General features: G+C 41.0%; 1 protein-coding gene across 2 annotated transcripts in view; it reads right to left on the reverse strand.

Moving 5' to 3' along the window:
- The window catches only part of NCKIPSD (NCK interacting protein with SH3 domain), a 52,888-nt gene that overhangs the window by 17,511 nt on the left and 17,259 nt on the right, over nt 1-18,118 (reverse strand). For both annotated transcript variants that reach the window (XM_033926408.1, XM_033926409.1), the window contains exons 6-8: nt 12,472-12,642; nt 10,765-10,851; nt 7,547-7,685 (exon numbers count right to left, since the gene is read on the reverse strand). In XM_033926408.1, coding sequence (XP_033782299.1) covers nt 7,547-7,685; nt 10,765-10,851; nt 12,472-12,642 — 397 coding nt within the window. The remainder of the gene's footprint in view (nt 1-7,546; nt 7,686-10,764; nt 10,852-12,471; nt 12,643-18,118) is intronic.

The raw sequence follows: 18,118 nt of genomic DNA on the forward strand, positions 1-18,118 counted from the left end.
TCAAAGCAGATTAACAGAAAAATATGAACATGGAGCAAATTACAGAAAGGACTTTTAAAACAAATAGGTAAGATGGAATGGTTCTTAATTCAATTGGGAATGCACACCAAGCTATGACTGCTTGATAAGGAAAAGATATAGATATAGATTTTTTTTAATATTTAACTTTAACAAAAGATGGCAAACGAGCATTGGCTATATTTAACAAAAGAAGGCCAGAGCTTCTGATTGCTTTGTGTTTATGGAAACATACAGGGAGAAACACAAATCGAGCAATTTAAGACTGGTGCAACTGTTCAAATATAGTCCCCCCAAGTTTCCTTTCTCAGACAACCATACGAACCTAACATATACAGAAAATGAAGACATATTAAAAACTAAGCCCATATAATAATAATGTTAGAACATCGCCACTGTTATTAAAAATGTACAGTGCTACTTGGAGTACATCACGCTTCAGACACAAATCTGATCAGCGAAGCATATACAACTCAGTGGAGCCTGCAATCAAGTCAACAGATGGATAATGAGGACAGATGAACAGCAGACATCAAATCTGGATCCTGAATTGCAGTCAGGATGTTAAAAGCCAGCATTTCTTCTTGCTCTTCTCCTCCTCTTTCACTCGGTAATAGTTGGCTAGGTTAGAGGGAAAATAGAGCAAAACAACTTTTGTAATGGAAGACAAGGATTAGTATGGAGGGGCTGATGGGGGGGGGGAGACGACAGTTCGGTGTGGAGTATCCTTGAAACAGGATATTTAGGGAAGCCCAATAGAGAGGTTTCAATAACGCTGAAAGAAAGTAAGGAGTGCTCAAGAGGAAGGCAGAATAAAGCACACAAGTTATCCCTGTTGTCTTCTCAGCAGCCTGTAGATACAAGGAAAAAAAAAACACAATTTGAAGTCTAAAAAATAAAACAGGAGAGTTTAAGGGTCAGCCATATGAAGCTGAACTGAGGCCTTTTGAATGTGTGTAGGTTTGAGGTTTTGGAATAGTGTCACTGCTGAGTATTAGGGTGATAATGGTGTGCTCTGGCAAGTTAAAATAATCCTGCAATTATATCCGAGTAAGGATTTTTGACTGAATTGTGATTGCAAACTTACTCGCTCTCCAAGATTTTGGGGCAATTGAAATTGTATATAACGCAAAAAGTATATGCTAGACACTGAATTCAGGCACGCTACAAAATTAGAGGACTAGGGGACGCTCAATGAAGTTATAGGGAAATATTTTTTTCACTCAGAGAACAGTTAAGCTCTGGAAGACATTGCCAGGTGTGGCAAGAGCGGTTAACATAGCTATTGAGACAAACATAGGGAATCCTCCGCTTGCCCTAGATCGGTAGCGTGGAACGTTGCTACCTATTTGGGTTTTTGCCAGGTACCTGTGGACCTGGATTGGCCACTGTGAAGATGGGCTACTGGGCTAGAAAGGACCATTGGTCTGACCCAGTCTGGCTATTCTTATGTTGGTAGTCAACATCATCACAGGTGAAAGGTGAAATTCCAGGAGTCAATCGGTACCGGGGTCATTAAGTGAGACTCAAGAGTCTGCTCTCTGGCAGAACTCAGCGCAGTCAATATTTCGGTGTCAGGTCAAAACCGCGGAAGACAAAGGCGCGCGGGGGCAACTGAGCACAGCGCGGAGGTGCGCGCTGAAGAAAATAACGGGCTCTGAAGGGGGCGTGGGGGGGAACCCCCCCCACACTTTACTTTATACAGATCGCATTGCATTGTGGGGGGCTTGGGGGGTTGTAACCCCCCACATTTTACTGAAAACTTCACTTTTTCCCTAAAAACAGGGAAAAAGTTATTTCATGTCATTTTTACATTATAGCAGGGGTTCTCAACCCTGTCCTGGGACACACCCAGCCAGTAGGAATTCCTATGTGAAATGAGAATTTACCTAATGCAGCTTTTCTCAACCCAGTCCTAGGACCTACCTAGCAAGTAAGGTTGTCAGAATATGCATGAAACAAATTTTCATGTACTACCTCCACGGTAAGCAAATCTAGCAAGTAAGGTTTTCAGGATACCCACAATGAGATTAGATTTGCCTAGTACATAGAAATTTATTTCATACATATTGCTGTGGGTATCCTGAGGGGGAACTACTTCCTAGGTGGGTCCCAGGAACTGGTTGAGAACCACTAGGTAAATTCTCATTTTATGTAGAAAGTTCCTACTTTACTTGGCCAGACATGACACAAGGTTACAGGGACCAAAGTTACAGAAACGCACTTCAAGAAGCACATCAGCATCACTACCTCAAAATAACTATCTGGTGTGTCCTTTATGCTACATATTGCTTAAGAGGGAAAAAATAGCTTTAAGAAGCGTTTCCATTCATATTCTTAGCTAAGTAGTCAGGTTCGGTAGCGGTAACACAAAATGTCCTTTTTTCTTCATAACTCTTGCTCCCTGACAAAAGTTTGACACTGAGAAATGGAGAAATATTTAAATTCTCTTCTCTGAAAGGTCTTATGGTACCTTTAGTCAGTTATATAATTATTGAGCCAAGGGAAAACATTTATCTATCTGACAAAGTGAAAAATACCAACTTTGCTTCAACTTCAAAAGGTTAACATCACTTCATGGATGGTTTTCTTTGTACTTTATGACAATTTAATGGATTAGGAATAGCTTTTGCTCTCAAGCTTACACATTTCTCATCATTTCTCATGACATATTGTGGCAACCTTGTCCAAGGGCAGGAGTGGCAATTTGAGGCAAGATTTTAGTTGGCCAAGCTGTAACTCCACTTTGAAATATGGCTATATACAAATCAGAAAACAAAAGGGGCCCTTAAGTATACAACAGGGGGTATTAAGGGGCCTGTTTACTGAAGGACCTTAAGGCATTCTGGGCACATTAGATACATTAAACCCCATTCAGATCCACGAAAGCTGCATTAAAGGAAATATTAATATTTTCAATGTAGTGGTTTATTGATAATGACAGGAGTCGCTATTCAGCACATCACAAGTAATTGGAAAAATTACAGCAGACTCAATTATAATTTCTGGTGGAACTCATTATGTCACATATATAAAATGGAAAGAACAATAGCTATACAACAAGGGAACTATAAGAAATTGAATAAAATTTGGGAGCCATTAAATTCTTATTGTAATGAGTAAACACCATTTTCTATTGAAATTTATACCGTCTAATGTTTGGGGGGGGGGAGGTATATTTTACATTATTCATATTGGGAAAATAATAGAGGAATGAGGGGAGGGTAATAATTTTATGTATTGTAAGATAAATTAGAAAGATTGTCAAGTGATGTGTTTAATTGTATTGTTTTATTGTTTGTACACTTGATGCAAGATTGAAAATGAATAAAGAATTTTTTAAAAAAAAATGTAGTGATTCTCAATCCTGATTGGTTGATATCTGTCCAATCAAATTTAAACTCTTGAAGGCAGCAAAAATTAATTGGTATCTGTCTATTCAATTTAAATTCTTGACGGTGGGAAAAGTTGTGGGTTCTCAGGGCTGATTTTTTTGGGTGCTAAGTTGTATGAATGGTTGTTAAGCTTTGCTTACGTGGAGACCTTTGTCTCCAATGAGGCTGTGGCGAAGGTTTGGTTATTTCTATCACTTCTTTTATCTTTCTGAACCAATAATGCTCCTGAAGAAATCATTCAGCAATTAAATGAATAACCTCAGTGCTAAAAGTCGAGCCTTTGTGTTTAACAAGTCAATTTTTTTTGCCGTTGCTTTATTGATGCCAAACAATCTATTTTTATGATGTCTACACAGAAGTCAAATGTATGAAATTCATACAAAACAAATCAATAAATTAAAGAGTAGTCACAGGATTTAAAGCTCCCCAACATTACAATTACTCAAAAAGCACTATTTCAGTTGATGATCTTGCTCTTTAAGGAGCTGCGAACCATGTTTTAATCTATAACGCAAAGCTTATACATTAATTTATTCTACAATCTGAAATATTCCATGAAATTGCTCTCTTTTTTTTTTCCATCCCAAGCTCGACCTTGACCGCTATCTTGAATTTGAAATTGTTGCCATAGGGCTCCCAGAAATAGGAGCACAGTTATCGGGATTCAGTGCTCGAGGGTTCTTCATTATAATAAAGAGTTGTATCAAAATGCCTGTCAGTTATCAGGGCTGAGCTGCTGCCAATATGAACAAGCAGGGATTCAGCTACACGCTATTATTATTTAAATAATTATTCATTTAGCAGAGCCACAAGTTATCTAGACATAGCGATTAAAAAAGAAATAAAACCCCACACACAGACCTTAAACAGAGGAAACGCATACAACATTCATATGAAAAATAATTGAGTCAGATGCAGAAAAAAAAAAAAATGGCAGCAGCCTAAGTGCAAACAATTATGCAAAATAGAGCATAGGAAGGGGAAGAGAAGGTGGATCTTAAGACTTGCTACCTTTTTTTGTGTTTGGAAACTTCAAACCTGGTAGCAGCGAGAATTTCTCATGGGCAGGAATTTTCAGTAGCAAGCTAATTTGTTAATGACGTGAGGAATGCTGTTACTTTGGGCTAAAGGCACAGATCGGATCCGATCCGTGTCCGGGGGGGGGCTGATTCACAAATCACCCTCATGCAAATGAAAGCGATTGGAATCATGCCCCCAAATGCTTGCCAGGAATGCTCTATGGCAATCCCAACGCATGCGTAGACCATCTGTAGATGGTCTGCGCATGCGCTGACCCTCCAAGCCCAACAGAGAATTTTTTTTTACTGTTTTTTACTTTTTTGGAGCCTGTGGTTTTAACCCGCTTTAAGCCCGCAGGTTAAAACCACGGGCTTGCACTGCAGGGAAGGGTGGGAGAGTCAGGGCAGGTGGGAGAGTCAGGCTGCAAGAGTTTGGGGCTAAAAGCAGGAGTTCAGGGCAGGCGGGAGAGTCGGGCTGCAAGAGTTTGGGGCTAAAAGCAGGAGTTCGGAGCAGGTGGGAGAGTCGGGGCAGGAGGGAGAGTCAGGCTGCAAGAGTTTGGGGCTAAAAGCAGGAGTTCGGAGCAGGTGGGAGAGTCAGGCTGCAAGAGTTTGGGGCTAAAAGCAGGAGTTCAGGGCAGGCGGGAGAGTCGGGCTGCAAGAGTTTGGGGCTAAAAGCAGGAGTTCGGAGCAGGTGGGAGAGTCGGGGCAGGAGGGAGAGTCGGGCTGCAAGAGTTTGGGGCTAAAAGCAGGAGTTTGGGGCAGAGAACAAAAAACCAGGGCAGAGAGCAGGGTGACAGAAGGCAGGGCAGTCGGAAAGGACCCGAGCGACTGGTCCTCAGCAGTCGCTTGTTTGTGATCAGCCAGCCCAGTCGGTGTTGCAGGGTTTTGATTAGTGAATTGCTGCCTGCCATCATTTGAATGCCGTTCCCCCTCATTTGCATGCGCGGATCGAAGGATGGTAGGGACACAGGTTAGTGAATCAGGTCGGAGGGAAATTGGGTCGCAAACCGATCGGGACATGATCGGTTTACTCAGTGAATCTAGCCCTTTGTTTTTATAGGATACAGAGAGAAAGTATGAAACGATCATTCAAAATCATGCCATTAAACTTTGGATAGGTTCCTCCGTGCAGTCATGCCGTTCCTCCCTTCCTTAGCACTCACATCTTGCTAACCAACTCGTTCTTCCTCTTAACAAGGGTTTCAAGTCTTACTTCCCTGCAGTCTCACATGGGCTCAACTGTGGTGTGTGTTAACAGGAAGATTTTTCTGCGGCTTGTCAAGAAGGAAGGATTAAGGTAACCGAGTGTAAAACCCTGCTCAGGATCCAGCTGAAGACTTTTCTTCCTTTTTAGCATCACAGCACAAATTGAACTGCCCAAAGAGCTAGAACAAAGAGGACCCCAAAGTCTGGTTTAAACTATCCGTGAGGTCCTCTACTGATGTGAAAGGACACGCATGAGATGCAAGAGGGAAAATAAGCTGCAATTCCCTCGCACCTTAATCAGTCACCCATTACCACCTTACATTCAGAGGTCTGAACCTGCTGACACACTGCAAATTGAAAACACATTCTACACGCTGGCTTCCTTGGCCTTCCGCTGCACGTACAGAGCAGGCTTGGTTTTCCTTTACATTTTACTGCACGCTGCAAACCTATTACAATTTTACATGAAATGAAAGTGTTCATTTAGACAACAATCAGCATGTTTATAAATGTTCTCGTATCCTTTTTACTCATGTAGAGCAGAAAAACAAGTAGCATTTGGCACAGAAAAGACTGACTTCGTGTTCTGTAAATCTGTGTTTGTTAAATAGTATTTATCTTCCCTCCCCAACAAAAGGTTCCCTTGGCTGGTGGAGCAGAACTCAATTCTCTGCCTACCCAGAGTTAATAAAATAGCATTTGAAAATAAAAAAAGAAAGGAGTAATCTTTTTGAAAGTCAGACAGTTTCTCCAGATTGACAGCTGAATGAGGTCACCAGTAGGAGGCTCTAGGACTTTTCACGGTCTGCATGAGGTTTTGTTTAACGGCTTTTTCTTGCTCCGTTTGCACTTGCTATGAAAGCACGTCTGTAACAAAGGAAAAATTTCAGCAGCTGCCTCCAAAGCTTCAGGCATGTTTCACAGGTCCTTAGGTCAAGCAGGAGACTGCTCTCCTGTCAAACAGCAGAAACTGTGCACGGCATATTGAACAAGCAACTGGATTTTGGTGTTACAAAAACACAAGATATGACTGAAAATAAGACTCTTTTCTTCCTTTCTGTTCCAATACTGTAGATCCTGCCCTCCTTACTTAATTTGTCTTTATCTTGTCCCAGTCAAGGGATCCTCTGCAATTCTCCCAGGCCTTCTCAAGATTTTCACCACCTTTTCATTCTGAAGGCTGCTACATGAATCTACTACCCTTTTTGTGAAGAAATATTCCTTTACGGAATAGCTTTCAGTTAGTAGTTAAAATCTGGTCTACCAGTAGATTATCTAAGCCTACTTCACACCAAATGGGCTTATGTCCATCTTGGCTAATAAATGTAATTGGCTAGCTAGGATAATTAATTCCTCTTTAATGACGGATTGGCCACTATTGGAAACAGGATACTGGGCTTGGTGGACCTTCAATCTGAACCAGTATTGCAACTCTTAAGATGGGTTCAATCCTTTACCTTGATATAAACCGTCTGGCGCTTTATTGAGCCATGTTATACAGGGTCTAGGGCAGTGGTCTCTAACTCGGCACATGCGGCCCGCCAGGTACTATTTTGAGGCCCTCGGCATGTTTATCATAATCACAAAAGTAAAATAAAACAGTTTCTTGATCATATGTCTCTAGCTATAAATGACAGCCAAAAGGAAAGATTCATAAACTATAAAGAGTTTTACCTCACGCAAAATTGTCATTTCTTTAATAAGACATCAACTATTTTTTCTGAGGCCCTCCAAGTACCTACAAATCCCAAATGTGGCTCTGAAAAGGTTTTGAGTTTGAGACTACTGGTCTAGGGTGTATATAAAATGATAAAATAACCTTTGCCAAAAAACTGCAAAAATTATCTCCAAAAATAGTCTGCTCTCGTAAGTTAATTTGGAATCACTAATGGTGCTGACACAACTCACCTTGTGTGTGCGTCTGCATGTCTCGTGCCAGCTCCATGGGAAGAACAGAGTTAACCAATGCCGAGATGATGGCAGCATCCAAATTACACATCGCGCCAAAGCACTTGAGTAGAAGAAGGCGTAGGGGCACCCGGTGTTCCTACCAACAAGAAAACACTTCAGATTAGTGGCATCTGCCAGAGACAAAGCGCTTGGTCAGTGACAGCCTGAGAGCAATGGACGGGTCCACACATGCGATAGTTGCTGCAAAGTAAGAACAGATCGGTCATCTGGAGTGTGATAAGCATAAAGAACACATGGAAGCACTTTCATCTCATTTGATTTGCAGAGGAAAGAGAAGTTCTTTACAATCCAGGACACCAAACATTTATACTTAGCATACATATATACACACACACAAAAGGGTCAGAGGATGAGATAGATGGGGGCGGGACAAGTAGTGTTTGGAGAGGTTATAAGTAGGGTTATGTTAATGTGTTTTTAAGTAGTAAACAATTCTGCATATTTATGTATTTTTATCACTATATAGTACAACAAGAGAACAGCAGATATGAAATGGTCAGGTGAAGTCTGGTGTATATCTTTCCTTCTGTAGTTCTAGCAACATCACCCTGCTTTGAATTATTCTTGGGTTCTGTTTGAATAGCCTGTCTTTGGCTGACCCATTACTAAACTCGTTTTCTTCCAGTGGTCAGCCCAAGCTGCAACAGCTAGGCCGTTCAATTGATTAGAACAGGGGTGTCCAAGTCCCTCCTCGAGGGCTGTAATCCAGTCGGGTTATCAGGATTTCCCCGACGACTAGGCATGAGATCTATTAGCACACAATGAAAGCAGTGCATGCAAATAGAGCTCATGCATATTCATTAGGGAAATCCTGAAAACCCGACTGGATTGTGGCCCTCGAGGAGGGACTTGGACACCCCTGAATTAGAAGCATCGAGAACTTCCTACATTTGTAGGCCACCTCTCCTCTTAATCAGAGCAGTCACAGTGACACCCTGGAGTCAAGATTAGAACCTCACCAGGGTCAAGTTTCAAGTTTATTTAAAATCTTGATATACCGCTTTTATAGTCCTTATCCATCACCTTCTTTAGCTAAAAAAAACCAACACACCACCACTTCTGTGACGTCTGGAAATTCTTCTTAGAAACATAGAAAATGACGGCAGAAAAGGGCCATAGCCCAACAAGTCTGCCCACTCTATTGACCTACCCCCCTTGATTTTACCTCCTTAGAGAACCCACGTGTGTATCCCATTTCCTTTTAAAATCCGGCACACTGCTGGCCTCAATCACCTGAATCTTCTGAAGGACTGAGCCGTGTGTTCTGCCCTGTTACCACTGGGCCTTATACGGTGACTTCAAAAGCAACTTAAGCACTGCCATTATCCCATAATGTACTGTCTTACTTCCTAAGCCACATGCATACATAGATCATAGATAGACCCTGAGGAATTCTACAATTATTTGCGTGCATAATTAATCAGCATGCACATAATCACATAAAACTCATTAATTTGGTGACTGGCTGCAAGGCCTGAAAGTAAACTGATGCAAGCCATCTAGAGGATAAATCAAAAAGGAAATTTCCGCAGGACAGAAATAAATGGGAGTAAAGAGGACTGATGAGTCCCAATTTCTATTTCTAGCTACAGAGAAGTAAAAAGCAACTGTGCTTCCTGCATGTACTAAGCTGCAGCCTGGGTAAGGGTGGAGAAATACTGCCACCTATTGAAGAGCTGAGCCCCTCCACCCCAGGCCGGCACCAACATGTTAGTACCTACTACAGTCTACAGAACTGCCCACCAGTCAGCCCGAATCTGTACAGGACTGCCATGGCCTCTGACAGGGAAGTCAAGGAGCAGGCAAAGCAATGAGGCAGAGTTGCCAAACCATGGGATAAGGGACCCCTGGAGTTAACCTGAAATGAGAGCTCTCTGTGTCTCTTACTGTTCATATTTCAAGGTCACCTTGGCACTCTCTCCTTCTTCCAGATGTCCCCAGTGCTGCTCTTTTACAGTGTGTACTCCTAGTACTAATCATTTCTATAGCGCTACTAGACATACGCAGCACTGGACATCAAAACATAGAAGAGACGGTCCCTGCTTAAGGGAGCTTATAGTCTAGTCAAGACAGACAAACTGGACAAGAAGGTGCATCAATGCACAGTGCTCAGGTGGGGAAATTAGAGAGGGAATGATAAGACAGATATTGGTGCTTAGCAGGTGGGTTGGAATTTGGAATTGAAAGCGGCTTCAAAGAAGTGGGCTTTGGGTCTGGATTTCAATAATGCCTAAGGTGGAGCCTAAAGTATCAAGTCAGGCGGTTTGTTCCAGGCATACAGTGCTGTAAAGGTAGAAGGTCTGGAGTCTGCAGATAGCCGTAGAGAAGGATACAGATAAAAGAGACTTATCCAATGAGTGGCCGGGGGGGAGGGAGCGAGAAGAGATATTGAGGAATGCGGAGCAAATACACTTGTAGGTCAGTAAGAAGAGTTTGAACTATATCTGGAAACAGATAGGGAGACAATGAAATGACTAGAGGAGACGAGTAATTTGGGCATAGGTAATTTATTGGACCAGGGCAGAGGCATGACCACACGAATGGACCAGGATGGCAGCACCTGGAATTCAAATCTGCAACCCAGGTGGAACCTTTGCTACTTGCAGACCCAACACGGCCCTTTCCTTAGGGGTCCTATAGGAGGAAATATTTTTTTTACTCAGAGAAAAGTAAAGCTCTGGAACATGTTGTCAGAGGGTGTGGTAGGAGCGGATAGCGTAGCTGGTTTTAAGAAGGGTTTGGACAATTTCCTGGAGAAAAAGTCCTTAGTCTGTTATTGAAACAGACATGGGGGAAGCCACTGCTTACCCTGGATCAGTAGCACAGAATGTTGCTACTATTTGGGGTTCCAGAATCTTGCTATTCTTCGAGATTCTGCCTGGAATCTTGTTACTCTTTGGGATTCTGGAATGTTGCTACTCTTTGGGTTTTTGCTAGGTTCTAGTGACCTGGATTGGCCACCGGGCTACTGGTCTGACCCAGTAAGACTATTCTTATATTCTTATAATGTATGTGTATGACAGAACAAAGTGCTGTGTTTCCTAAGATGTGCTTAATAAGACATCAAGAGATCGGAGGACATGACCATTCATACTTCTTTTACCATATCCACAAATTCTCATCATCATATCCAAAAAGAAAATACAACTTCGCACCATTTGAAAATATGTCACAAGGGAATGGACCGATTCAAACTCATTCTTCTTGCACATCTTCTTACTGACTTCTGGGTCTGCATCTGTCTGAAATAAAAGAAAAGAAAAAAAAAATGAGATTGAACATCACTGAAAAATGATTTTTATTTGCCAAAAGCAAACGGTAAGCGGATCCATGGCACGATGCTGTTTTTGCTACTCGGAATAGAACATTTATCCCTCCATCCAATTCAAATGTTCTTTTGCTCCAGTAGCTTCCTACCAAGTAGTTTGGGGTAATGCCATGAAAACCAAGCAAACTTTTCAAGTCCTGTTAAGTGTGAGTGGTCCATTAGGCTAGTCGTACAATTTATTTATCTTTTATTTTATTTTTTAATTTTTAATTTATTCATTTTTGAATTCTTACAACAAGTATGGTCCACTACATCATACAGTTCTGTGTGGGGTACAATAAAACATAGCTAAAAACAATACTTCAAAGACTTAAAATATTTATTTTTATGTTGTTTAGACATGTCCATGTTATATGCGATAATCGTAGAGAAACAAGATTTTATGTATGCGATATGGAAACCGCATAGTTGTATGCAGTATATAAATTTTTTAAATAAATAAATAAAAAATGTATAACCCACTACATCCTACAATAAATGTACTAATACATATTTCAATCTATTTAAAAATGGTTTACAATGTTCTTTCTGCACTCAGTGAAAATTGCCAGGTTCATGTGGCTTTTCATATCAAACCTCTATACCTGAAATATCAAAACGGCATAGTGATTACCAAGACCTTGAATTAGAAAATAAAGCCAGCAACAAAAAGACACGTTCAGTTCCTCAAATAACAGCAGATACTTCTCCGAGTGCAGTCTGACTATAAAGCTTTATAAATCTCACCATATAGAAAGACCTAGGCAGTCTCAGCTGTCCTGTGTTTAAATCATCTGTGCTACCAAGAGAAAGACCTGGCTTTGATCCTCAGCTGGACTTAAAAGTGCTGAAGAATATGTGACAAGGAAACACAAATCGCACAACAGCGCCTTATTGTCTTGGGGAGGTCACTTAGCCCTCCAAGGACAGAAAAAATACCTACTGTACCTGGATGCAAGTATATAAGTCAAAAAATAAAGCTAGTGAAGTTTAAGATTGATAAATAGGAAGACTAAAGAGAACACAAATTATGATATGGATTTCCAGAACATTCTTGTTCAGTCCAAGAACTGGATCCAGCTTATGATCATGTCATACTTTTTACCTTTATATTCATAATTCATGATCAATGATGGCAATTAAACTCTGGCCTTTCAGAGATGATGACAGAGGCTTAAAAATTAATTTTGAAGTCTACAGAGACAACCATGCAAGTATCCACGGGAAAATTTATAAGCAATACAACACTGCTTTACCAGAAACACATTGAGATCGTGACCCCAATTATGGAAAATGAACAGGTTAAGGTCACCTGGAACACTGATAAAAGAAAACTAGACAGAATGGTAAAGGAGAAAAACATAGGAACAGTATTGATAACAGATAACAGTGCCAAGTGGTTATTCTGATATTAAACAACTTGCAAACTCCAGCAGGAAGCTTTCCTCGTCACAGTACTACCGTAAGTGTTAGCAGTAAACTTCAGAGACTGGCTTAGGAGTGAAGGTCATTACTCTCATTAACCCATAACAAACTGCATAAAAGAAGAGCATACCAGAATGAGGAGCAGTTCCTCCAGGTAACAGGAAATCACATTCTCGTCCTCATACAGCGCCCAGCTGCGCTGCTGAGCGTCATCTTTATGCCTTGTAAGATCTGTGAAGATCACCTCCAGGCGCTGTTCATCGTGACATATCTGACCAGATGGCAGGCCAGACGTCAAACCCTGTTACAGAATAAAAACAATTTGGAGGTGATTCCATTTCCTCTTCTCTTGTTTTTTTATGAAGTGTACGGTACACCATAAAAATGCCTTCCATTCCACAATCCTGGTTTTCAAATTGCAATGTCCATGGTGGTTTGAAGAATTAGATCACTTTTTCCTGACCTGCTAAGTTTCCTTCTGCTCATTCAGAACCAGAGCTGGTTATTTATTGTCAAAAACTACCCAGGGATTTTATTCATTTTTTTCTCTCTTCCCAAACTACCTTAGTCTAGTCAGTGCAACCACAGTCCTCCGTCAGGGGCCATTCACCAGGGCTCCTCTCTACCCTCCAATTATAGGCCCTAAAACCACCCGTTAATTGTTGGCCATCATGACCATCCGCAGTAATCATCATCTCTTCCTCTTTCTAAGAGATCCCACACTTTCTTGAATTCAGACACAGTCTTTGTCTCAGTCACCTACCTGTTCCAGGAGACTGTTCCACGCATCTACCACCCTTTCTGTAAAAAAGTATTTCCTTAGATTACTCCAGAGCCTATCACCTCTTAACTTCATCTTATGCTCTCTTATTCCAGAGCTTCCTTTCAAATGAAAGACTCAACTCACATAGGTATTTAAACGTCTATCATATCTCCCCTCTCCCACCTTTCCTCCATTCATGTTTGTTTAAGTTTTACACATTTTTATGACTCATCAATTTAATGGGACACATCAAGATCTACAAGTAGGTGGTTTAGCTGAAACACAGCCTGTGTTGGGTCCTTGTTTCAATATTGATTTACTTGCACACGAGTTGGATTTTATTAATTGATTTGCCAACCTTATTACCTGGTCATCTCTGCTGTTTTTATGCTTTTCTTTTTTTTTTTTTAAATTCTTTATTCATTTTATAATTCACAAGCGTACAGTAAATATCAAACAATTAGAATACAATATCACTTGAAAATCTACCATATCATACAACAAAAAGATATAACCCCCACCCCCTCCCACTTCCATATACAACAAAAAATATACCACATGAATATAATATCTTATCATTCATATATATTATTAATAGAAATCCAAACCCTCCTCCCCGATCCACATGTAAGAATTAAAGTTGGGAAAAGTGTAAATTAAGTGTCAAGTGTTTTTATGCTTTTCTTGATATTTGGTGCAGAGGTTTTTGGGTTTTTTTTCTTCCTTTCCTTGTATGTAACACCCTCTAAACATGGTAGGGACAGAAATCTTTCAAGTACTGTAGCGTTATCACACTAACAAATGAAATAAAATTAACAGATATGCAACTTGATCTTCCGCAGTCAAACTGCTCATACTGTAATTACAGACACTGTCATATGTTGCTTTAGCAAGAATTGAGGTGTGCACTAATTAGGACCCTTTAACTAGATAATTGCAGTACAGCTACAAATTCTTGTAATTTGCAGCTGCTAATTACACCATCTTTGTCATGCTGGGTAAATGGAAAAACGGAATACTGTTCGTTGCACTCGCTAAACTTAAAAGGGAATAGATTCCGTACAAACGTAAGGAAGTTCTTCTTCACCCAAAGAGTGGTAGAAATCTGGAACGCTCTTTCAGAGGCTGTTATAGGGGAAAGCACCCTTCAGGGATTCAAGAAAAGGTTAGATAAGTTCCTGCTGAACCAGAACATACGCAGGTAAGGCTAGACTCAAATAGGACACTGGACTTTGACCTAAGGGCCACCACGTGAGCGGACTGCTGGGCACGAAGGACCACTGGTCTGAACCATCAGCAGCAAATTTTATGTTCTTATGCAATTACATCTGCCAGCACTAAATTCAAGGGAAGAGTAGGCGAATGGTCACAAAGCTTTTCCAAATATTCTGTACATCTCAAGGTCATCAAAGCAACAATTGAGGGCTATAAAAGACCCAAGGTGATAATTAAGCAGATATCCAAAATGGTCCTTGTCTTTCAACTGACCAAAGAAGGATTCAACGAACAAACCACAGAGGAATACAAAAAAAGAACAAATGTCTGGATTATCTATAGGGCGCAGATGTCGGCAGCGGCCACCGATTGCTTGTGTGAAAGATAGGTGCCAGAAATGTAGGCCAGGGTTTTCCAAGCTGACGTTTCCTGTACCTATCTATGCCATGAATCGTGCCTATGTAGGCGCGTTAAGGTGCTTAACGCCACTCCAAGCATATTTATTGTGGATATCCTGAAAACCTGACCTGCCTGTGGCTCTCGAGAACCAGAATTGCCGACCCCCTGCTCATTCTGGAACCTTCAGCCCAAGAGCACAATGCACTCTCTCAAATTCAATAGTTGGTGAAGTTGCCCTGGCTCTGCTGCCAATAAAAAGCATTGGTATATATCCTGCATGAGAGCAGCGGCATCCAATTCCCGAGCGCTCTCAGGTACCCCCACATGCATGTGGATTACTCCTCTGTGCCTGATTTTCTCCATCTTCTATTTTAAGCAGGAGGTCCTCACATTTGGTTTTCGCCCTTGCACAATACTTGATCAAGGGTAATAACTTTTTCTTCAAAATCATTAAACCTTTGAGCCACGTCATCTATTTTCTTATGGAGGCCTCCCATATCGGCTCTCAATTCTGCTTTCAAAGTGGCTATTGTTCTGACAAGGTCTTGAGCGGTCTGCATATGGCATTATACCTCAGTCAAAAGGGATGAGTAGATAGACAGAGATGATGCAACTAACACTTTACAGGTCAAAGACCCTATACTCATCTCTACTAGCTGGAACGCTCTCTTTTTGAGGAGGCATTCACAGTCTCCTCCTGATGCTGATGGCACTGCAAGGATGCAATTTTCTCTCTCCTCCAACACAGTTTCCATCTTGGGCCCAGAGGCAGTTGACGCTCAGTAAGCAAACACCTGAAGTTCTTGCCGCAATTTTTTGCTTACCATTAGAATCTTCCTTATTTGGCTCACTATCGGACTGAGCGTATCACTCAGATAGAGCTTATCGGAGGTGATAATTATTACAAATTATTGGCAGGTTGGTGGGAGCTCAAAACTCAAGCGGCCATTCGGCTGGGTGATATCATCAGAAGGCGGGTGCTAACAATTATTGACATTAATTGCCACCAATTAGGATTTTCGTGTACAACTGGATACGAGCTGGATGTGGTGTTGGTTGAACCAGAGGGCCAAGTTGCCCTTATCTACCATCACAGGTCTTAGTAAGGAGCTGACATAATAAACTGCAGTATCCTTAGGGCAGCATTTATCTTAGGTTTAAACAGAGACAGACCAGTCAGCCCTACAGAGTCCTCCTACATTAGAGGGAAGAAGTCTGCAGTAATTAGCAGTTAATGCATAAAGAGACCCTAGGACCACAACCCACTTTAATGCTGTTCTAGCGGAGATACTTAATTTAATTTACTAATTCTCCCGGGAAGCCTTTAACATACATGCTCATTTATGAGCAAAGTTCACTAGCATACTGGACAAATTATAATTATACATTTTCCGCTGGAGATAATTTACAGGATAATCCAATCAAGTGTACAAAACAGACTCTGGGAGGCAAGAATGAAGTCCTGGTCAGTTTCTTTGAGCAGACATGCAGAGGCTGTTACCAGAAGAGAAGAGCTGTCTGGTTTTTAAAATACTGTTACCCACACTCCCTTTTCACTCCCCTTTCTCGTCTGCTGGACATCTGAGCCTAACGTTAGTCAAAAATTTGCATCACAGACTAAGGGGCAGATTCTCAAAATTAAAACCTTCCTTTAATGTGCTTGCTAAACCGGTTCCATGTTGCTCTAGAACGGTAGCGTTGAATGTTTCTACTCCTTGGGTTGAGGAAGGTTAGATATCTTTTCCATCATCGACATTTCTTTGTCTTGGTCCAATCAATCATATTATCTCAACAAAGATCTGTCGCCAAAGATTACAATTAATCCAGAATACTGCTGCAAAGCTGATCTTTGGAAAAAGTAAATTTGACCATGTGACCCCTTTGCTCCCGAGTCTTCATTGGCTCCCGGTTTATCTTAGAATTCAATTCAAATGTGCCTGCATCTCTTTCAAAATTTTATATGGCATTTTTATTCCCCTCGTTCCCTTATTATGGAATGCTTACAGATTTTCCTTTGCAAGAGGCAGCCAACAATTCAAACTCTACCTTCCTTCTAGAAAAGGAATTAAAGGACTTAAGATCTTCAGCCAATCTCTGGCTTTTAAACTTTCTCAACCATGGAATGAACTCCCCTTAATTCTGAGGAGCCCCAGTTCTTTCCAATCTTTCCGCAAACTTCTAAAAACTTTTTTTTGCCAAACATTTTGAAAACTAATCTCTTTGAAAACTTTTGCTATTACTTTCTTTAGTTTTTATCTAATTGTTGTAAACCGAGTCGAGCTTCCTTAGGTTGACAACCCGGTATATAAAGTTAAGCTTTAGTTTAGTTTGGACTACTAGGCTTGATGGACCATTGGTCTGGCCCAGTAAGGCTTATTCTTATGTTCTTAATGGTACAATACATATAATGCCCATAAATGAAAACAAAACTATCACAAATAGTGTAAGAAAACAGATAGCGTTAAGATCCGCCAACCATTATACCAATAGATTACTAATGAAGGTGTTTTTTATGCCTATGATGGTCAATTTGGAATACAATTTATGTGAGCTATATAGTTGTTATGGTGAAACGCTAGGGTCACCCGAGGCTTTTTTTCCTTCGTTATTAGGAGTGAGTTATTTATGTTGAAAACGCAAAGAGTCAAGGTAATCATACTGAACACACATCGACGTGATGACGTGTTCACGTGCTGTACGTGCGCGTGTCCTCCGATGGTCAAGCGGCCTCTAGTGGCGCGCTCAGTTGTCTTGCGCTCAGTTGTCTTGCGCTGAGTTGTCGCTGCGCTCAATTGTCTTGCGCTCAATTGTCTTGCGCTGAGTTGTCGGTGCGCTGAATTGTCTTAGCGCTTATTTGTCTGCGCGATTTTGTCTGCGCGCGATTGTCTTGCGCGTTTTTGACCTGTCACCAGTTAACACATACACGAGTGTAAATTTTTTGTTTTGTGGAATATTTTTCACCTTCCATTCGCTGAAAATGATGCAGACGAATAAATACAGTATTGCAAACAACTCGGCTGTGCTGTCAAATTAGTCAACATGGGGTCAATTTCCTAAAAAAGGCTCAGCACTTAATGCAGAAGTGAATTTGTTACAACTAAGATCGAGCTTATTGCAGAAGAACTTTTTTCAGCTGTCTAGTAAGTAAAAGAAAGGCAATAAAACATAATTAACTGAAAGCTCAGAAAGTGGCCTGTTCCCTGGATGTTCCCAACTACCAACTGTGTGATTTACAGACAAGCAGTTAGATAAATTAAGATCATCCACAAAACACATTACTGGCTCTTAGCCTGAGGCTCAAAAACTGCATGTGGCTCTTTTACAGTGCACGGGTTTTGGATTTTTATTTTAAACAGAATAAAAGGGAGGTAATCTCTGCATTTTCAAGTAACATCTAAAT

This window comes from Geotrypetes seraphini, chromosome 17 (assembly GCF_902459505.1).
Source record: "Geotrypetes seraphini chromosome 17, aGeoSer1.1, whole genome shotgun sequence".
NCBI classification, from domain to species: Eukaryota; Metazoa; Chordata; class Amphibia; order Gymnophiona; family Dermophiidae; genus Geotrypetes; species Geotrypetes seraphini.